The sequence below is a fragment of the Sorex araneus genome, chromosome 5, assembly GCF_027595985.1.
Source record: "Sorex araneus isolate mSorAra2 chromosome 5, mSorAra2.pri, whole genome shotgun sequence".
Lineage (NCBI taxonomy): Eukaryota > Metazoa > Chordata > Mammalia > Eulipotyphla > Soricidae > Sorex > Sorex araneus.
In genome coordinates, this window is record NC_073306.1 from 180,390,065 (window position 1) to 180,408,994 (window position 18,930).

Sequence of the window (18,930 nt, forward strand, 5' to 3'; positions counted from 1 at the left end):
ACAGAATGCGTTCACTGCTATAAACTAGTAAGCTCATCTCGGGTGTAAGATTATTGGGGGCGGGGGGGGGTAACAACTAGCATGAATTATATATTACAGGAAAAATTACCATCTACCAATAAAAAGAAAACTGGCTAAACACCTGGGGTGCCTCTGAAAGACAGGAATGCAGACAGCCAGCTCCCTGTCCACTCCGAGTCCTCCTCTCTGGCCAGCCTCTCTTCCTCACCAGCCACTTTCAAGGGCCCTCTTCAAAGTGGCTGTCCTGACACGGAATCCAGTCAAACACTTCACAGCACTTGCCACAATTTGGAACAACATAAATATCTCCCATCCCACAGGTTCAAAGTTTTGCAAATGACGGTTTATAGTTCAAGCTGGCCCACTAACTGGTGATGTGAATAAAGTTTTATTGGAACACGGCCCTGCCACTCCTTAATGCAGTCACTTTCACAATTACAGGAGGCAGAAGTAAGTCATTGCAACAGACTTTAGAACACACGATGTAAAATATTTACCATCTGGCCCTTCACTGAACAGCCTGTCGACCCCCCCACTAAGCCACAAGCTAAGGACATGGGTGACCTCACTTGGTTTGCCAAGAACCGCCCGAACATCTGGCTAGGACAAGGCTCCTAATCCATGTGCCGAGTGGAATGAACTGGACCACCAGGGAGAGCAGGCGGCGTGCATCCCTTGTCGAGAGAACATCACGTCTCCGTCTGCGCTTCTCCACAAAACTGGGGCTCCTGCAGCTTTGCCTCTTGTGGCCCCTTCTCACCTGAGGAAACTATACATGGCCCTGGGGATAGTGATATATAAAACAGGTACACAGATCAGGGCCCAAAGTGACAGGACAGCGGGACGATTGCCTTGCACACGCCTGACCCTGACCCGAGTTGGATCCCCGGCATCCCTCATGGTCCCCGGAACCCTGCCAGGAATGATCCCTGAGCACTGCTGGGTGTGGATCAAAAACCCAAAATTGAAAACTAAAGGGCCAGAGCATTAGTACAGCAGGCAGGGGGTTTGCCTCGCAAGCAGCAGACCCAGGTTCAATTCCCGGCACTCCCTACAGTCCCCCGAGCCTGTCAGGAGCAACTGCTGAGAGCAGAGCCAGGAGGAAGCCCTGAGTACTGTCAGGTGTGGCTAAAATAAAAAAAGATAAAAAAAAAAAAAAGAAAGATAAAAAGAAGCTGTGGTAAACATACACAGAATGGAATACTACACAGCTTCAGGAAAAGACGAAATCATGCAGTTCTCTGCAGTGTGGCTGGAACTGGAGGGCATCGTGCTGAGAAATGAGTCAGAGGATGACAGAAGAATACAGATGATCTCACTTCTCTGTGCAACACAGAGAAAAGACACGGAAACCGTACTGAACAATGACAAACCCTGACCTAGGATCACAGAAGGGTGTTGAGCGGGGGGGGGGGGGGGGGGAGGGGGGGCGAGGGGCGGGGAGGACGGGACAGAGACCAGAAAACAGAGTTGAAGAGGTAAAGGCACCTGACAGGGTGGGGAGAGGGCTGGGAGACGGGGGCTGTGCGTTAGCGGGAGTGGGGGGGAGGTCTGCCGTAATTCTGTACTAAATACCAATAATTTAACACTACTGTAACCATCTTACCTAAACCACAATGACTTTCTTTTTATTGTCAAGGTAGCAGCAACATCGGCTAGAGGGAAAAAAATGTCACCCGAGGTACCGTCATCTTCCAAGTCATCTCAGAGAGGGACGTTTGAGGGTCACCAGACCCCCCCACCCACCCCGCCGCAGACGCTTCAGCTCAAAGGCAGAAGCAGGGACAGTGGGCTGAAGGGCCGGCCAGCGCCAGGCACAGAGAGACCATCTCCAGCCACGCTCGCTGAGCCGCTGGGCAGCAGGAGCCCCTCCCCAGGCCGGACTCCTATGAAGCCGCCAAGGGGCCCGCTCTGCTGGGGGTGGGGTTCAGGCACCCGCCCACCTCACCCAGATCCCTTTCCCATCGGTCTCCAGAAAGGCGCCGTGGACCCCTACCTAGTTCCCAGAGCGCCCCACTCTGCACACCCGGCTTCAGTGCTGCCTGCCCTCTCCCCCGGCCCTGATGCAGCCAGTCAGGGCCAAGGTCTCGGCATTGCAGAGCCAGAGCTGCAGCAGGCCCGGCTCACAGGCGGGCAGACCACGGGGATGCGCTGCCCGTCGGCCCTGCCCTTGGACACTTGGGCCAGCTCAGCCTCCCGGGAGAGGTTCCACTCGAATGGAACGGAAGCCCCCTGCGATGCAGAGACTGTAAGATGCAAAACTCACACAGTCTGTGCTTTTTGATCGGGCTTCCAAAAGAGAATGACAATGGGAGCAATGAGATGAAGAAGAAGGGGCTGGTGGGGGGTTGCTGCGGGTGCCCAATGCTCGCATTCTCTCAGGGGCACAGTTCAGAGACTGAAAGGCGGCAGAGCCAATGGGATGGACGGAGTTGTTCTGCATCCCCTGAGCTTGGTCACTGTCACTGTCATCCCATTGCTCATCAATTTGCTCGAGCGGGCACCAGTAACGTCTCCATTGTGAGACTTGTTGTTACTGCTTTTGGCATATGGAATACGCCACAGGTAGCTTGCCAGGCTCTGCCATGCAGGTGGGATACTCTCGGTAGCTTGCCAGGCTCTCCGAGAGGGGCGGAGGAATCGAACGCAGGTTGGCCACGTGCAAGGCGAACACCGTACCCGCTGTGCTATGGCTCCAGTCGGGGGGTGCTGCGGGTGCCCAGTGTTCACATTCTCTCGGGGGCACAGTTCAGAGACTGGAAGGGGGCCGAGTGAATGGAATGGACGGAGTCGTTCTGCATCCACTGAGTTTGGTAATGAAAGAAATTGGGATGCGTGTCATCTATCTTCGGGGACTTTATTCCTCTCTGCTAACAACTTTTATAATATGACACAAAAATATCAGCCTGTAACAGATTGAAAATAAAAATAAAACCGGTCCTTCCTTGCAGACTTTGGAAATAATTGCCCAGAGCAAATCCATGACAGTGCAACTGTGCACTGCTTCCTTCAATGTGTTAATGGTGGTTCAGGCTACTCATGAGAAAAAAATTGCAAACTACAATACAGTGTGGTTTGGGATGGTGTTTTCATTTTAAGACACCACCTTCCCTTTGAGTGGCTAAGATCAGAAAGGTTTTTGGATAGTGGCTGCTTTAGCAAGGCTGTATGGACAAGACACACCTTTGGTTGGTGGATATTATCAATGCAAAACCATTTCAAGGATGTCGGCTGACAGGTACACTCCCAACAAGGTGGGGCCAGAGAGATTGTACAGGGGATAAAGGTTTTTTTTTTTTTTTTGCATGCGGCAGACATGGGTTCCATCCCTGAGCACCGCCAGGAGTGATTCCTGAGCACAGAGCCAGGAGCTGATACCCTTGAGTACCACCAGGTATGGCTCAACAACCAAACCAAAAACAAGGTAGGCAAGGTGAAGTGCGGACTAGCCAACATGAGGCCATGAACCTGCCCCCACCCCAGCCCTGTACCCTGCCACATGCTGCTCATAACGGCAGCCCTGCTGTCTGTCAACCCAACGTCACTAGCAAACTTTAGTCATGCACCAGTCATGTGCCAGCACCACAACGAAAGGGCACGAGCCCTGGGGAGCAGCGCAACTCAAAAGCTGTGCGGGGCAGAGCAGTAGGGCATTTGCCTTGCACACAGCCGACCCAGGTTCTAGCCCCGGCATCCCATATGGTCCCCCGAGCACCGCCAGGAGTGGTTCCTGAGTGCAGAACCAGGAGTAACCCCTGAGCATCGCCAGGTGCGACCCAAAAAGAAAAAAAAAAAAAAAAAGATGTGCAAAGGGCTAGAGCCAGAGTACAGCATGAGGCAAACCCCAATTTCATCCCCAGAATCCTGTAAGTTTCCCGGAGCCCTGCCAGGAGTGATAACTGAGTGCAGAGCCAGAAGGAAGCCCTGAGCATCGCTGGACGAGGCCCCCCAAACAAACAAAATTCCAAAACATACAGGAGCCCCACAGACAGGGCAGCAGCTCCCCAGCGCCCAGCTGAGCTCAGGCACAAAGCCCACCCACCAGACATGCAGCCGGGTGAGCCCCAGGCGTGCATACCACCCCTGTCCTCCTGGCAGCATCGACAGGGGCAGAAATAAAGTGGGGGGAGGAGGGGTGGAGGCGGGGGAGCAAAGGCTGTAAAACTACTACGCACCCATGAAAGCAGGGGCCTGGTTAAGTCACCCAATACGCTCAGGCAACTGAACACTCCACCGTCATGAAAAAGGCATGAGGATGCACTGGGCACTAAGGCGGACTCACCCCGGGACCGGACAGTCAGGGGCAGGCAGGAGCAGGTCAGGGGACGCTACAAGCATGACCTGAGTATTTCAAAACCAGCTGGAAAAAAAAACATCAGCGTGCACGGCACGTGGCTGCCGTGTGCCGGGCCTATCTGGGACGCGTGACTCTGGATGGAAGCCACAACACTGCACCAGACTAACTGATGCCAGAGACAAGGGTTCTCCGGTGGCTGAGCCCAGAGAAATAGCCCGTCAGTGCAGCCCCAGCACCCACCCAGGAGGGGGAACCCCCATAAAACAACAAAATAATCATGTAGAGGATTTTTTTCCTCCTCCCATATTCCTCTAAACCGTTTCCTATGTCCTTCTTTCTTGGGGTGGGTAATTCAGAGGCCTGGGGGCCATGCCACCAATTCTTGGCCCAACGGGCGAGTGGCTCAGGACTAGGGCCCAAGACCGGATGCTGCTGGGCCATGCTGGGGCGCTCAGCAGTGCTGGGGCCACCCAGTGATGCTCGAGGGACCGCACGGTGCCAGGTATGGAACTGGACCCCGCAGACACCAGGCATGTGCCCTGCCCACGGTAGTATCTCCCGACCCCAACAACTTCCAATCCCTTCGTCGGGGGTGGGAACACACACATGGTGATGCTCAGGGCTGACTCTTGGTTCTGTGCCCGGGGGACCGTACGGGCTGCCCCAGATGGAACCTGGGCCGGCCACGAGCTAGGCTAACGCCCTCCCCGCTGCACTATCGCGCTGGCACCTGCACTTCCAATTTTTTCCCACATGGATTCCTAGGACTGGAGCGATGAAAGCACAGCGGGTAGGGCTAAATATTATTTGCTGACCCGGGTTCGATTCCTCCGTCCCTCTCGGAGAGCCCGGCAAGCTACCGAGAGTATCCCGCCCGCACGGCAGAGCCTGGCAAGCTCCCTGTGGCGTATTCGATATGCCAAAGACAGTAACAACAAGTCTCACAACGGAGACATTACTGGTGCCCGTTCGAGCAAATCGATGAGCAATGGGATGACAATGCTATAGTTCTATGGATTCCTAGGACCTCTTTTCTCTAAAAAAAAATGTAAAAACATCTAGAAAGGAAGGAAACAGCCAGGGCTGTGGTCCGGAAGCAGAGCAAGTGCCAGGCCCGGGTGAGGCCAGTGCTGCCCACCGCTGTCCCGCCCCCAAGGCCACCCGGCGGCACACAGGCCCCTCAGCCAGGGGCGCAGGGGTCCCTCCTCCACACACAGTCCCCAGCGCAGGCTGGAGCACTGGGCACGGCCACTGCGTGAGGGGGAGGGGCATCAGGACGGCGCCCAGCCGGGAGAGAGGTGACCAGCCCTGCCAAGGCCGAGGAAGCCCGTGGGGGCAGGAGGGGGGGGACACACAATGTTTCTGCTTCTTCTTTCCTTTCCTGATGATTTGGTTTTGTTTTGAATCACACTGGCAATGCTCAGGGCTTGCTCATGGCTCTGCACACAGGAGTTACTCCTGACAGTGCTCGGTGCTCCGGGGACTGTATGGGATGCTGGGGAGTGAAGCCTGGTTTACTGTCTGCAAGGCAAATACCCTCCCCGCTGTGCTATCGCTCCACCCGCGGGCACAGTGTGAAGTGACAGAATCTGCGAGCTCGTCTACAGAACTGAGCTTACCACGGAAGGGAGATGCCCTGAGACTGAAATAATATTTAGAGTAAATCCACAGGGGCCAGGGAGACAATACAGGGATAAGGCGCTTGCCTGGCTTGCGGCTGACCCCCAATTCCATCCCTGGCACTACATATGGTTCCATGAGCACCGCCAGGAGTGATCCTTGAGCAGGAAGCCAGGAGTAAGCCCTGAGCACCGCCAGGTGTGGCCCCAAAACAGCAACAATAAAATAATAAAAAGGAAAGAAAAACAGGGGCCCGGAGCAATAGCACAGCAGGGGGCCAGAGTGATAGTACAGCGGGTAGGGCATTTGCCTTGCACGTGGCCGACCCAGGTTCAATCCCCAGCATCCCATATGGTCCCCTGAGCACCGCCAGGACTGATTCCTGAGTGCAGAGCCAGGAGTAACCCCTGAGCATCACCGGGTGTGACCCAAAAAGCAAAAGAAGTAGTACAGAAGGGAGGGCGTTTGCCTTGCACGCGGATGACCCAGGTTCAATCTCTAGCATCCCATATGGTTGCCCCCGAGCACTGCCAGGGGTGATTCCTGAGTGCAGAGCCAGGAGTAACCCCTGAGCATCCCTGGGTCTGACCCCAAAAAAGGAAAAATAAAATGGAAGTAAAGAAAGAAATGAGTCTGGCTAAGCTACTTGGTGTGCCCGCAGTGTCGGGAGCATCACTGGATGCACCCTCTGTTTCAGGGAGAGGAAACCTCTGTCTCCTGAGCCGCATCACAAAGCTACCCCCCCCCCCACACACACACACACACACATACCCTGCACTGCAGCCCCAGGCAGGCCCAGTGGGAAAGCCGCTGGCCAGGGAGACCACGGTCAGCTCATGGGGGCAGGGAGTCTGCTCCTTTCCTCCTCCTTTGGAGCCCTCAGACCACAGATCACCTGCCCCAGGTCCCAGGGGCTGGAGGAGCAGGGGAGAGCTGCGGACTTCCAGCTCAGGACCTCGGGCCCGGCCCAGCCCAGCCCACAGGGCCGCCACAGGGGGAACCAACCAGGAGCCACTGGCCACGCCGTGAAAGGAGGCACCAAATACCAAGCGCTGAGCACCAGAGGAGGGGACCAAAGAGGCAAAGAGGAGTGAAGGCCAGAGAGGGACAAGCTCGGAGCCTCAGCTAGGCGCCACGAGACATGGACGTCTCCCCAAGCCCCTCTAAACAAAGTGCCCACCAGTGGAAAGATCAACCGACCACAATCTAGTTGATCTGATAATCCCCGGTCATTCTAGAAGCATCCCCCCCAAAACACACACACAAACACACACATACACGCGCGCGTGCGCACACACTTTAGTAAGTCTAGTTTGCAGGTCAGAGACCTACCTCGTGTCCCCTAAATGAAGGAATGAATGAATTTTGGTTCAGCCGAAGAACAGCTACAGAGCAGTGAGCAGGAAGACACTAGGTCAGATGTCAGTGCAACCTTAAGTAGAAGTGATGAGTGGGGGGGAAAGACAATGGCCAAAAACAAACAAAAACATTTCAACACAACAAGCAAACACCAATGCACGCATTCATGAACACGGAGGGCAAGTGTAAGGACATGGACGGCAGACACCTGGCAGGCTTTCCAGCAACTGTGTCTAGAGCAAAGATCTTGAGTGACTTTTACCTGTACGGCCTAAAAGGTCACATACACTAAATGACTGGGTGGGCGGGGAGAGGCTGACATTTCTCAGGTAACTGTGACCCAAAGCCAGGGCCTGGAACACCTGTTCTAGGAGCGTCACGTAATAAAAGCCTGGCTATTTAAACATCAAGAAATTCACCAGCAGAGCGGTGCTGGCCTATGCCTCTCCTGAAGCTGTCTCCCTGGGAAATAGTTTCCCACACACTTAAGCTCTCCCAGGCCGGAGCGAACAGGGCCACAGGTGGGGGCTCACCTCGTGCACGGCCAGTCCAGATTTGAGCCCCAGCACCCAACTGATCTCCTGAGCACAGAGCCAGGAGTAAGCCCTAAGCACCACTGGGTATGGCCCCAAAACAAACAAGAACCAATCTCACGGGGCAGATAATTTCTATGGATAGTATTTTTTATTCTGATAAGGCGGTCCAAGTTACGCCCCAAGGCAGGCAGTATTTTCTTGCGCTATGGTTTTCACTCAATGGAGTGAGAGGGAGGAGAAAATAGTGAACATACAGACTGCAGGGCCCTTCCTTAGACCCACTAAACCAAAACCTCTGGGGGTAGAGGGCTGGTGAGATACAGCAGGTAGGAACACCTGCCTTGCATGTAGATGGCCAGAGTTCAATCCCTGGCACCCCATATCAGGAGTCATTCCTGAGTATGCAGTCAGGAGTAAGCTCCGAGCAATGCCACGTGTGGCCCAGCCCCTCCCCGCAAAAAAAAAAAAAAATGTTCTGGGGGTCTGGGGTAGTATCCCAGAGTCTTAGCTTTTAACAAAACAAGTTAGCCACTCTTCGTATCCCCAGAGAACCAGTTAAGAACCCTTATTCCTAAAGCAGCTGCTAGCATCTTTAAAACTATACATTTCAGCATTCCTTAAGGCCACGATCATCGTGTTTGGAAAACTAAAGCTCAGGGAACGTTCTGGAAATAAGTGCAAACTGTAATCCCATGCACAAGCAGGCTCCCATCACAGGGGTTCCTAGCCCCGGGACGCAAACCCTAAGAAAGGCGTTCCAGGAAGAGAGCAGCACTTCACGCCCGCCTTCCCCAGAGAACTTCAGAAAGCACCCGGGCAGGCAAAGAAAACTTGCCAGGTTCAGCCTGGTCATTCTCACTGAAAGGACCCTCCGCACCGCCCCCCCACCCAAGTCGATTTTAATTAAGCAAAGTACCACCAGGTAACTTGAGGCGGGCAGCTGGCGAGCACAGAAACGCTGGCATCACTCGGTGCGCGAGAGAGCGTCTCCACTCCCTTCGCCCTGCCAGCACGGCGTCCCTCCTCCTCGGCTTCCCTTCCACGGCAACCTTTCTCGACTCTTCGCCTGGCCTCCCTGACTTCCCCTGTCAATCCCCCTAATGCCAGTTTTCAGACACAATCAGCGCTGCAGGCCTGACTTGCAGACCACCTCCCCCAAGCCCCCCACACACCCCCACCCCTGATTTACGCCCATCCAGCACAACCGGTCCAAGGATACCCGGAGCCTGCAGGCCAGGGAGCAGCTGGAACTTGCCAGCCCTGGCCGGGGGAGACAAACCCAGCGAGGCCCCCAGGGCCAGGACGCCTGCTTTCCTCTGCCCCGGCCACTGCCACCAAGGAAACCTCAGAGAGAGGCTGGGGCGACAGTACGTCGGGAAGGGCATTTGCCTTGCACGCAGCGGGCCCAGGTTTGATCCCCGGCACTCATAAGGTCCCCAGGATGGATCCCTGAGTGCGGAGGCAAGAGCATCACTGCGTGACACCAAAGCGGGGTCGGGGGTGGGGGGACATAGAGAAACCTGAAATAGACACACACAGGAGACGAGTTCAAAGTTGATCATCATTGCGGAATGGACCACACACACCACTACAAATCCGAGTGACCATCAACAGCGCCGGAAGACGCCGCGGCTATTCTTGACGGCACATTAGACAGCCGTTCAAGTAGCACGGAATGAGACGTGTCTTAGGTAAACGAAGAAGACTTTGTTTGGCATCCCAGGGCATGTTTAAAACATGCTACAGGGGCTGGAGCGATAGCACAGCAGGTAGGGCGTTTGCCTTGCACGCAGCAGACCCTGGTTTGAATCCCAGCATCCCATATGGTCCCCTGAGCACTGCCAGGGGTGGTTCCTCAGTGCACAGCCAGGAGTAATCCCTGTGCATCACCAGGTGCGACCCAAAAAGCAAAAATTAATTAATTAATTAAATAAATAAATAAATAAAACATGCTACACGTGACCTGTGAATGTACACATCGCAGAACTCAAAATCAGTCCCTGGAGGGGAGGGGCAATGAGACGGCGAAAGGGCCCCCAGGTTTCGACTCTATCGGCAATATTGTATTTCTTCATGGGGTGGTGGACACATGAATATTCATTCTATTATCCTGTTTCCTGGAGGCCTGAAAGTTACCACCCCCCAGAAAGAGCGCCCCAAATCCCAGCTACTTCAAAGCATTTGTGGGAAGAAGAATTGGAAAATGAACACACACACACCCACCCACCCCCGTGGGTGGAGGAGCCTTGGGGATCCCCCACCCCACACGCACTCTTCAGGTGGGCCACAGGGCTATCCTCAGAACCCTGGAGAGGACTCAGACCAGTGCCACTCCCGACCAGCTTCCCAAAACACAAACAGGCCAGAAGCCTGCAGGACCCCAGGTAACACAAACACAGAATGAATCTGCCGGGGAGAGAGAAGGCAGGGATTAAGGAACCTGCCGTGCGTGGGGCCAACCCAGGTTCAAACCCCGGCACCCCACCTGGTCCCCTGAGCCCCCCAGGAGTAAGCCCTGAGTGCAGAGCCTGGAGTAAGCTCTGAGCACTGCTGGGCATGGGGCGGTTGGAGGGGGGGGAACAAGCAAGCAGAAAGATCAACAACTTCTAACACAACACGGTTTCCCTCAGAGTGGAAGGCGTTATTATCAGAGGCCTACTGGCTCACTCCTGGCTCTACGCTCAGGATCTCCAAGCTATCGGGGCTTGGGTATTTGCGGTGCCAGGGATTGAATTTGGGTTGGCCGGGGCTGGAGTGATAGCACAGCGGGTAGGGCGTTTGTCTTGCACGCAGCCGACCCGGGTTCAATTCCCAGCATCCCATACGGCCGCCTGAGCACTGCCAGGAGTAATCCCTGAGTGCAGAGCCAGAAGTGACCCCTGTGTGTCGCCAGGTGTAACCCAAAAAGCAAAAAAAAAAGAATTTGGGTTGGCCGTGTGCAAGGCAAGTGCCCTGCTCCCTGCACTATCATTCCAGCCGCCTTATTTTTAAATTTTAGTTGTTACCCCCAGATGTCCTGGTCACCTGATTGAAGGCAAGAAACAGAAAAAATAATAATAATTCACATTCCTTACCAGAAAATTAGCCTCGTTCTCCCTCTCGGAGAACCTGGCAAGCTACCAAGTTTCCTGCGCACACGGAAGAGCCTGGCCAGCTCCCCGTGGCGTATTCATACACTAAATACAGTAACAATGATGGATCTCATTCCCCTGACCCTGAAAGAGCCTCTAATGCGGCACCGTTGGGAAGGACGAGTAAAGAGAGGCTGCTAAAATCTCAGGGTTAGGACGAATGGAGACGTTACTGGCACCTGCTCGAGCAAATCCGTGATCAACGGGATGACAGCGATACAGTGTTTTACCATTATCAAGGTTAATTTTGGCCAGAGAAGTTGGCTACACAGAAGGATACCATCCTGGGGGCTGGGGAGAAAGTCCAGCTCTGGGCTCCAGGTTGGGTCCCCTGCATGGCACGGGCTCTGGAGCACTGCAGAGGAGCACCCACACACAGCCTCCTGAAGAGGGTGACAACTTTCAGTTCACTTCGGGCTACCTCCATGGGGGCTAAAGATAAGAGTAAGATCCCAGGCGGAACCTCTCTGCTGACCTCATTCCAGTGAACTACAGACACATCAACACGGGAGGTGGGGGAGGCAGGCACCCGGGCTAGGGAAACGTCTCTGAACTGCTAAGAAATCAGAACTTCAATTGTTTTCAGTTACAGCCCAAATACACCAACATTCTGGATGAGTGAAAAAATAAATAGGTTTTTATTCTTCGGGTGATATGGAGCACATCAAATTGATAAAAAAGAAATATAGTATTAAAATCTTTTCATTGTAGCTGGCAGGGAGTCTGCCTTGCTGCAAGCAGCCAACCCAGGTTCCATCCCCAGCAGCCCGTGTGGTCCCCCAGCACTGCCCAGAGTAATTCCTGAGTGCAGCGCCAGGAGTAACTCCTGAGCATCACAAGGTAGGACCCTCCCCCCCACCCCCCCACCAAAAAAAAAAAAGTACAAAAAAAATCTTTAATTGTAACTAAAATATTGGCAAGCAACTGTGATTTACTCTAGAAGTCCAAGGCGTGTTTGGTTGTGTATGTGTGTGTGTGTGTGTGTGTGTGTGTGTGTGTGTGCGCGCGCGCGCACGTGTGTTGGGGGGGCAGGGGGCAACCTAACAAAACCTGTGCTCTAATTGTCAGGCCCTGACCCAACACAAACTCCTACTTATGAGACCTAAAAGGCCAGGGAGGAAAAAACACAAAACATCATTTTTCTCTTAAACTTCAACCTACCCCACCCCAGGCCGCAATTTCTGAACTGTCATCAATGCCCGTAAATTCTCACACGACACTCGAACCCTTTGAAACTGTTGGGGCGCTGTAAGCTGCTTTCCATGGAAAGCATGAGTATCAGTAACAAGGCAAGATGCAAGTGACCACTTCTTCCAGATGAACAGAGATTCACATACTTTTCAATCACCAAAACATTACTTCCCACTCTTCCCATAGTTGCCTCCGGTAAGTAACTGACCTACAAGGGTAATGTGATAAAAATGAAGATCCCAAGGAAGTGTCGGAAAGTGCCATTAACCTCCTGACGACACAGAGTCCAAGACACTCTCAGTGACACTATCTAAAGATTCATCTAGAATCATCTAGTTTTTAAAAATAACAAATGAAAAAAAAAAACTGAAGGGGCTAGAGCGATAGTACAGCGGGTAGGGCATTTGTCTTGCACACAGCTGACACGGGTTCAATTCCGAGCATACCATATGGTCCCCAGAAGCACCACCAGAAGTAATTCCTCAGTGCAGAGCCAGGAGTAACCCCTGAGCATCCCCAGGTTTGACCCAAAAAGAAAAAAAAATTTTTTAATCATCTAGTTTTGTTCACTTTTGTTACTTTTGCTTTCCTTCCACATGAAAGCGATTTTAGTTCTTCCCATACATCCGAGGTGGATCCATGACTATCAAATGGGGACCGAGACATGGGGCAGGGGTTAAGACAGTTGCCCCACACATACACGGCCCACCCCGGTTCGATCCAGGTACCCTGAGCACCGCCAGGAATGATCCCTGAGCACAGAGCCAAGAGGAAGCCCTGAGCATTGCCAGGCATCACCTAACCCTCCACCCCCACCACAAATACGGAACACTATTTGGAATGCTCCACAGTGTGAAACAAGGGAAGTCGGTACTGAAAACGTTGTGTGGTAAGAAATGTAGATTTTATGAAGACTCAAGAAATGCTTCTCGCTAAAAAATTCAGGATGACCGAAGAAATGGCAGTTTTACATTGGTGGAGGGTAATGGGCACTGGTAAAGGGATTGGTGTTGGGACAACATAAGCCTGGAACTCAATCCTAAATATCTGTTAACTTTTTAATTCACGGAGATTCAGAAAAAAAGGAAGGAAGGAAGGAAGGAAGGAAGGAAGGAAGGAAGGAAGGAAGGAAGGAAGGAAGGAAGGAAGGAAGAAGGAAAGAAAGGAAGAAGGAAAGGAAGAAAGAAAGAGAGAGAGAGATAGAGGGAGGGAGGGAGGGAGGGAGGGAGGGAGGGAGGGAGGGAGGGAGGGAGGGAGGGAGGGAAAGACAAAGACAAAAGTTGGTGTCAGAATGATAGTACGGCAGATAGGGCATTAGCCTTGCTCACAGTCAACCCGGGGTCTATCCCCTGATGGTCCCCTGAGCACCGCCAGGAGTAATTCCTGAGTGCAGAGCCAGGAGTAACCCCTGAGCATCATTGGGTTTGACATTCAGAAAGGCCAAAAAATAAAAGAAAAAATGTTGAGGGGGGGTTACCATGACAAACCAAAGAAGACTGAAGGACCGGGAGAGCTAGTACAAAGACTAAGACACTTTCCTAGGAGGTGCCTGCAGCCGGGACCTGGGTTTGAATCCTGCCACACCACCAGGTGTGGCTCCTGAGCACAGAGCCAAGATTGTGCCCCTGAAGACTGCCGGGTGTTCCGGCCAAGAAGGAAGAAAAGAAAGAAAACTGAAGCAGGGAAGGAGCGTTCTGCGTCAGGAGTTCTCGTAAGATGCTCTTTCCGGGCGGCGTGAGAAAGAGTACCTCTCAGTTCTGTAAGTTACGAAAAATGAAGATTCCAAGAACGACAACGTGTCCAAAGGTGCCATCAGACGCCTGACGGCACAGACTCCGTGACACTCTCTGTGACACTGACTATAATCAAGCCCTCAGAGAAAGCAGAGAACTGTCAAACCTGTGTCGAGTGCGAGTGTTCTGTCAGGGCGCAGACAACGCCCGCTGCGCCCGGGGGTGTCTGCCCCAGGGCGTGCCGAGGCTGCGTCCCCTCTCCCGGCACGCCTGCCACTCGACTCAGAGCTGCTCGGTCCCACTACGGGTGTGCCCCCCACCCCCGCAGGCTCGGGGCAGGTTGAGGGGGAGGGGGCGGGCACAGCTCACACACCCGGCACTCAGGACGGGCCAGCACTGACAAACACTGACCCTCTCTGGGCACAAAACGGACCCATCCTCCCCAGTGACACATGGCATCTCTCTCGGCGACAACATCCAGCCGGATCCACCCCGCGGAACGCGAAGCCGAGCAGCTGCTCCACGGCACTTTGCATCTGTACGAGTCACGTGGGGGCGGGAAGGTCTGCTGGGTTTGTGCTAACACACGCTTCCTGTTCAGAAAATAACCTCCAGCTCCAGGAGGAAAAAAAAAAAAAACTTCAGTTTTGAAAACTGAAAACTGACCCCCAGAGACCCTTCCGTTTGTGGGCCCGTGGAGCACACAGCGGACGTTCAGCCCAGGGGTCTGGACAAAAAAATCGGAGAATTAAAAACAAGGGACATTTCCTCATGCCAGGTAGCACAGCAGCCAGGGCTCTGTGAAAATTACAGCACACCCGCCAAACAAGCTTTACTATCTCTGGACCGGGCTTGCTGTGTGCCTAAGCTGACATGCCCCAAGCCAGTTGATCAAGAATCACCGTGGCAGACATTCACATGCAAGTAAAATTCAACCTCCAATGGGCCGTAAAACATCAGGGGTGGATGCGGAGAGGTGGAGGCCGGCGAACACTTTCCAAGACTTCTGTATCTAAAGCTGGCACCGGGAGTGGGAGAAGGGATGGGGATTGATTTCCCAGTCACGTGCTACCGGTTCTGTTTCTGCTTTGCTGGATTCCTGTCTGGTGAAGGAAATAAATCTGCTTTTCAGGGCTTTTTTCCTGGTTTGCCCTAGTCCCACCTAGAAGGAGGATCTAATGTCTTTCTGGACATATCAGCCTATTTAAAATAGGCCAAACAACCATCCTTAAAAAAAAAAAAAAAAAAAGGACTGCAGGGTCAAGAAGACAGCTCAAGAGGTACAGGACATGCCAAGCCCACCTGCCCGGCCCCTGGCACCCATGGGTGTGTGGCTCTGGCGGCCCCTCTGCCAGGAGGGGCGCCGCACACCCCAACACTGACCAGTGTGTAAAAATACATGGATAATGCAATTCCCCCTAGTTGCTCTTCCTGCAAGTGCTCAGACCCAGCTGGGAGCCACTGAAGGCAGAGAGGAAGAATCCGAGAGCGCCACGGAGGCACCCCACCATGAACAGACACCCCCGAAGACGTACCTGGAAGCAATTCATCACCAAGAGAGGAAGGCTCTAAGAGGAGTCGCGGTGAAGGCTGAGGTCTGGTCGGGAGCACGGAACTCCTCTGGGAAGTGAGGGCGGGAGGGGCAGGGATGACCTGCATAGCCCGGTGGGTGGGGCGGGGTGAAGGATCCCCACCCCAGCCTTCCGCACAGCCACTCAGCTGGGCTTGCATAAGTGAGCATGTGGGCCGTGGGCTGGCCGCTGCCCGCAGGTCCAAGACGGCACCGTTCCCATTGTCCTTCGAATAATTGGAAGGTGGCACCATGATGAGAAAGACGATGCCCGTAACACGGCTTACACTCGCAGGGTACGTCCGCAGCACCGGAGCCTGGTTAACCCATTCCATGCCCAAGGCCTGGGCAAGAGGAACCATTCTCCCCCTTGGGGAGGCAAGGAGAGTAAAGGCAGAGAGCAGCTCGTTCAAGGACAAAAAAGCACATCGGTGGGGGCTGGAGCGACCATCCAGTGGGCAAGGGCACTTGCCTTGCATGGAACTGACCCAAGTTTGATCCTTGGCACCCCACAGGGTCCCCGTAAGCTCACCAGGAGTGACCCCTAAACACAGAGCCAGGAGTAAGCCCTGAGCACTGCTGGATATGTCACAAGAGCAAAACCAAGACCCCCCCCCCAAAAAAAAGCAAATCTCTGAGCCAAGACATCGTCTGACTAAACCCCAACTTTTCATCCATCACTCAAATCACAGAGTCCTGGGACCAGAAATACTACAGGGCTCAAGATGGTCCCTTGGCAAGGCCAACCACGGCGCCATCCCTGGCACTGCATACGGCCCCCTGAACAGCACCTGAACAGCAAGTTGCCCTTCCCCAAATAAGAACAGGAAATCAGGGTGGAACAATAGCACAGCGGGTAGGGTGTTTGCTTTGTACGCAGCCCAGCCCACCGGCAGCCCACCCGGGTTCAATCCCCCCGGCATCCCATGTGGTCCCCTGCGCAGCACCAGGAGAAATTCCTGAGTGCAGAGCCAGGAGTAACCCCTGAGCATCACTGGGTGTGACCCAAAAAGGAAAAGAAAAAGAAAAGAATAGGAAATTACCTGCATACTGGGGCTGTGTTAGGACTGGAGCGATAGCACAGCGGGTGGGGCATTAGCCTTGCACGTGGCCAACCCAGGTTCGATTCCTCCGCCTCTCTTGGAGAGTCCAGCAAGCTACCGAGATACTCTCGCAGGCACAGCACAGCCTGGCAAGCTACCCATGGCGTATTGGATATGCCCAAAACAGTAACAAGTCTCACAATGGAGACATTACTGGTGCCCGCTCGAGCAAACCGATGAACAACGGGACGACAGTGCTATGGGAGCTGTGGAGGGCCCAATCCCTGGCATTGCAGGGCACCCAGCACCGCTGCTTATGTTCCCCTCCCCCCACCCCTGGCCAAACAACTCGACTTGTGAATGATTCCTCACTTCACCTGAGCAAGGATCCTGAACTGTGTACTGGGGGGCTGAGGGGGTGGGAGTGGGGGACACCACATGAGGGGTGACTCTACAGACACGGTCCTGGTCTGCTCCCCTTCTGTCGTCCTCTCCGCCCCCCCACCACCACCCCGCCTGAGTCTGACTGGCTGAATCTGACCATAAACAGGTTGTGACATTCGGCCCGGAGTACCCAGAGCCCCAGCCGGGGAGGGGATGAGGAGAAAGGCAGAGGGTCGGCTACCTCTTGGGACACACCAGCTCTCAAGTTCCCAACAAGGACAAGAGGTGGCACCACCCACAAGCGGGACCTGCCTGATGCGCTGTACCACCGCAGGCATGACATTCATGGTGTGTCCTGCACCCCCCTGGCCCCTGGGCAGCTGGCCGGAGCCGAGAGAGGAAGTGAGCAGAGAGGCATGACCTTCTCCCTACACCCCGCAACACAGAACCCTCGGACAGCGGGCGCGGGAGCGGGGGTCTGCCAGCGAGGGGCAGAGACGCAGAGGGGAAACCTCCCCAGGCGCTGCCCACCGCCCCGCTTGCTCCTGCTCTGGGCAGCGTGGGCGCGGGTGGGCTCTCCCCCAGCTGAGCCGCACACCCAAGCCGGCTGACCCAATGCCAGCCTGACGCTTCCATTCGGCTCGGGAGTGCTCCTGTGCCCGGTGTTCCTCTGGCCCCAGAATGTGGGGCAGGAGAACGGGGAAAAAAAAAAGACAAAAAAACCCCAACGAGATGGAGAAAGGGCAGCGGATCACCTTACCCCCCACCCCCACCCGCCGCCGCTGGGGCTTCTCCATCCAGGCTCCCCTGGATCCCTTCCGAGGACTGAATTATTAGCACAGCATCCCCCAAAAGGACAGGACTGGCACACGATTTCAGCAGCGGGGGTGGGGGCTGTTTGAGGCATTTTCATAAGGGGGGGCAGGCGATGCCTGGAGTGACGGTCCGGCTCACACCCTCCCACGCTGCCCAGGGGGGCAGTGCCTTACTCAGAGAGGGGTGGGGGGGAGCGAGCAGGGTGCCGGCAAGGTGCACCCCGGAGGAGGAGGGGGCCGGGGAGGGGGTTGGCTGGGGGGAGGGGGGCGAGTTGGAGGCGATTCCGACAGAAACTGCAAAGGGCGGTCGGCAATGCCAGGAGCCCAAGTTCCACGGGCCGCCCTCGCCCCGACCCGCGCGCCGGCCCAGGCGCGAGAGGTCCCCCGGGCAGAGGCGGGCACGCCCACCTGCCCCGCCGGGGTCCGCGGAGCCCGGGAGGGGGGGCCCCGCACACCTCCTCCTCTTCCTCCTCCCCCTCTTCCTCCTCCTCCTCCTCCTCCACGCCTCCGGCCGGCCGCGCCCTTCGGACGGCCCCCGATAACAAGTGCCCGCTCCGCCCCGGAGGGCCCCCGGCTCCCGACGGCGGCGCCCCGAGCCCCCCAGCCCCGGGCGCCCCCCACTCCCGGCGCGGACCCCGGCGCCGCGCTGCCCCCCCCCCGCCCCGACCGGCTCCCCGCAGGCCGCGGCGACGCTGCCCCGGGCGGGCGCGGGCGCGGGCCGGAGCGGGGCGGGCGCGGGCCGAGCCGGGCGCGGGGCGGGCGCGCGGGGCCACTCACCATATTACAGATGGAGGCGATGTTGCGGACAGTCATGGGGCTAGCGGTGCTCGCGGCCGTCCCGCAGCGCCATCTTTACGGGGTGAGGGCCGCGCTGGCCATGGTGGCGGAGGCCGGCGGCGGGCGGGCCGAGGGGCGGGGAGTGCGGAGCGGGGGAGCCTGGGCCGCCGCGGGGAGGGGCCGCGCGCGGGGAGGGGCCTCGCCGCCAACTTCGCGGGCCGCGGGGGCGCGGGCGCGGGGGGCGGGGGCGGCGGACTGGCCGGCCCGGGCTCCGGCCCCCGCACCCCGTGGCCCCCACTCCGCGCTCACACACACGCGCGCGCGCACACACGCGCGCACACGCACACACACTCCAGGCTCTGCCAGGAGTCATTCCCGAGTGCAGAGCCACAGAGCCACGAGTAGCCCCAGAGTGCCGCCGGGGTGCCCCTGCGCACGCACACACTCTCTCTC

The 18,930-nt window shown here is 55.8% G+C and overlaps 1 protein-coding gene across 2 annotated transcripts in view; it reads right to left on the bottom strand.

The window, feature by feature from the left end:
• The window catches only part of USP46 (ubiquitin specific peptidase 46), a 54,125-nt gene extending 35,447 nt beyond the window's left edge, over positions 1-18,678 (bottom strand). For both annotated transcript variants that reach the window (XR_008630196.1, XM_055138294.1), the window contains exon 1: positions 18,478-18,678. Coding sequence is in view for 1 of the 2 variants with exons in the window: in XM_055138294.1 (XP_054994269.1) it covers positions 18,478-18,513 (36 nt within the window). In the remaining variant the exon portion in view is untranslated. The remainder of the gene's footprint in view (positions 1-18,477) is intronic.
• Positions 18,679-18,930: the final 252 nt, after the last annotated feature.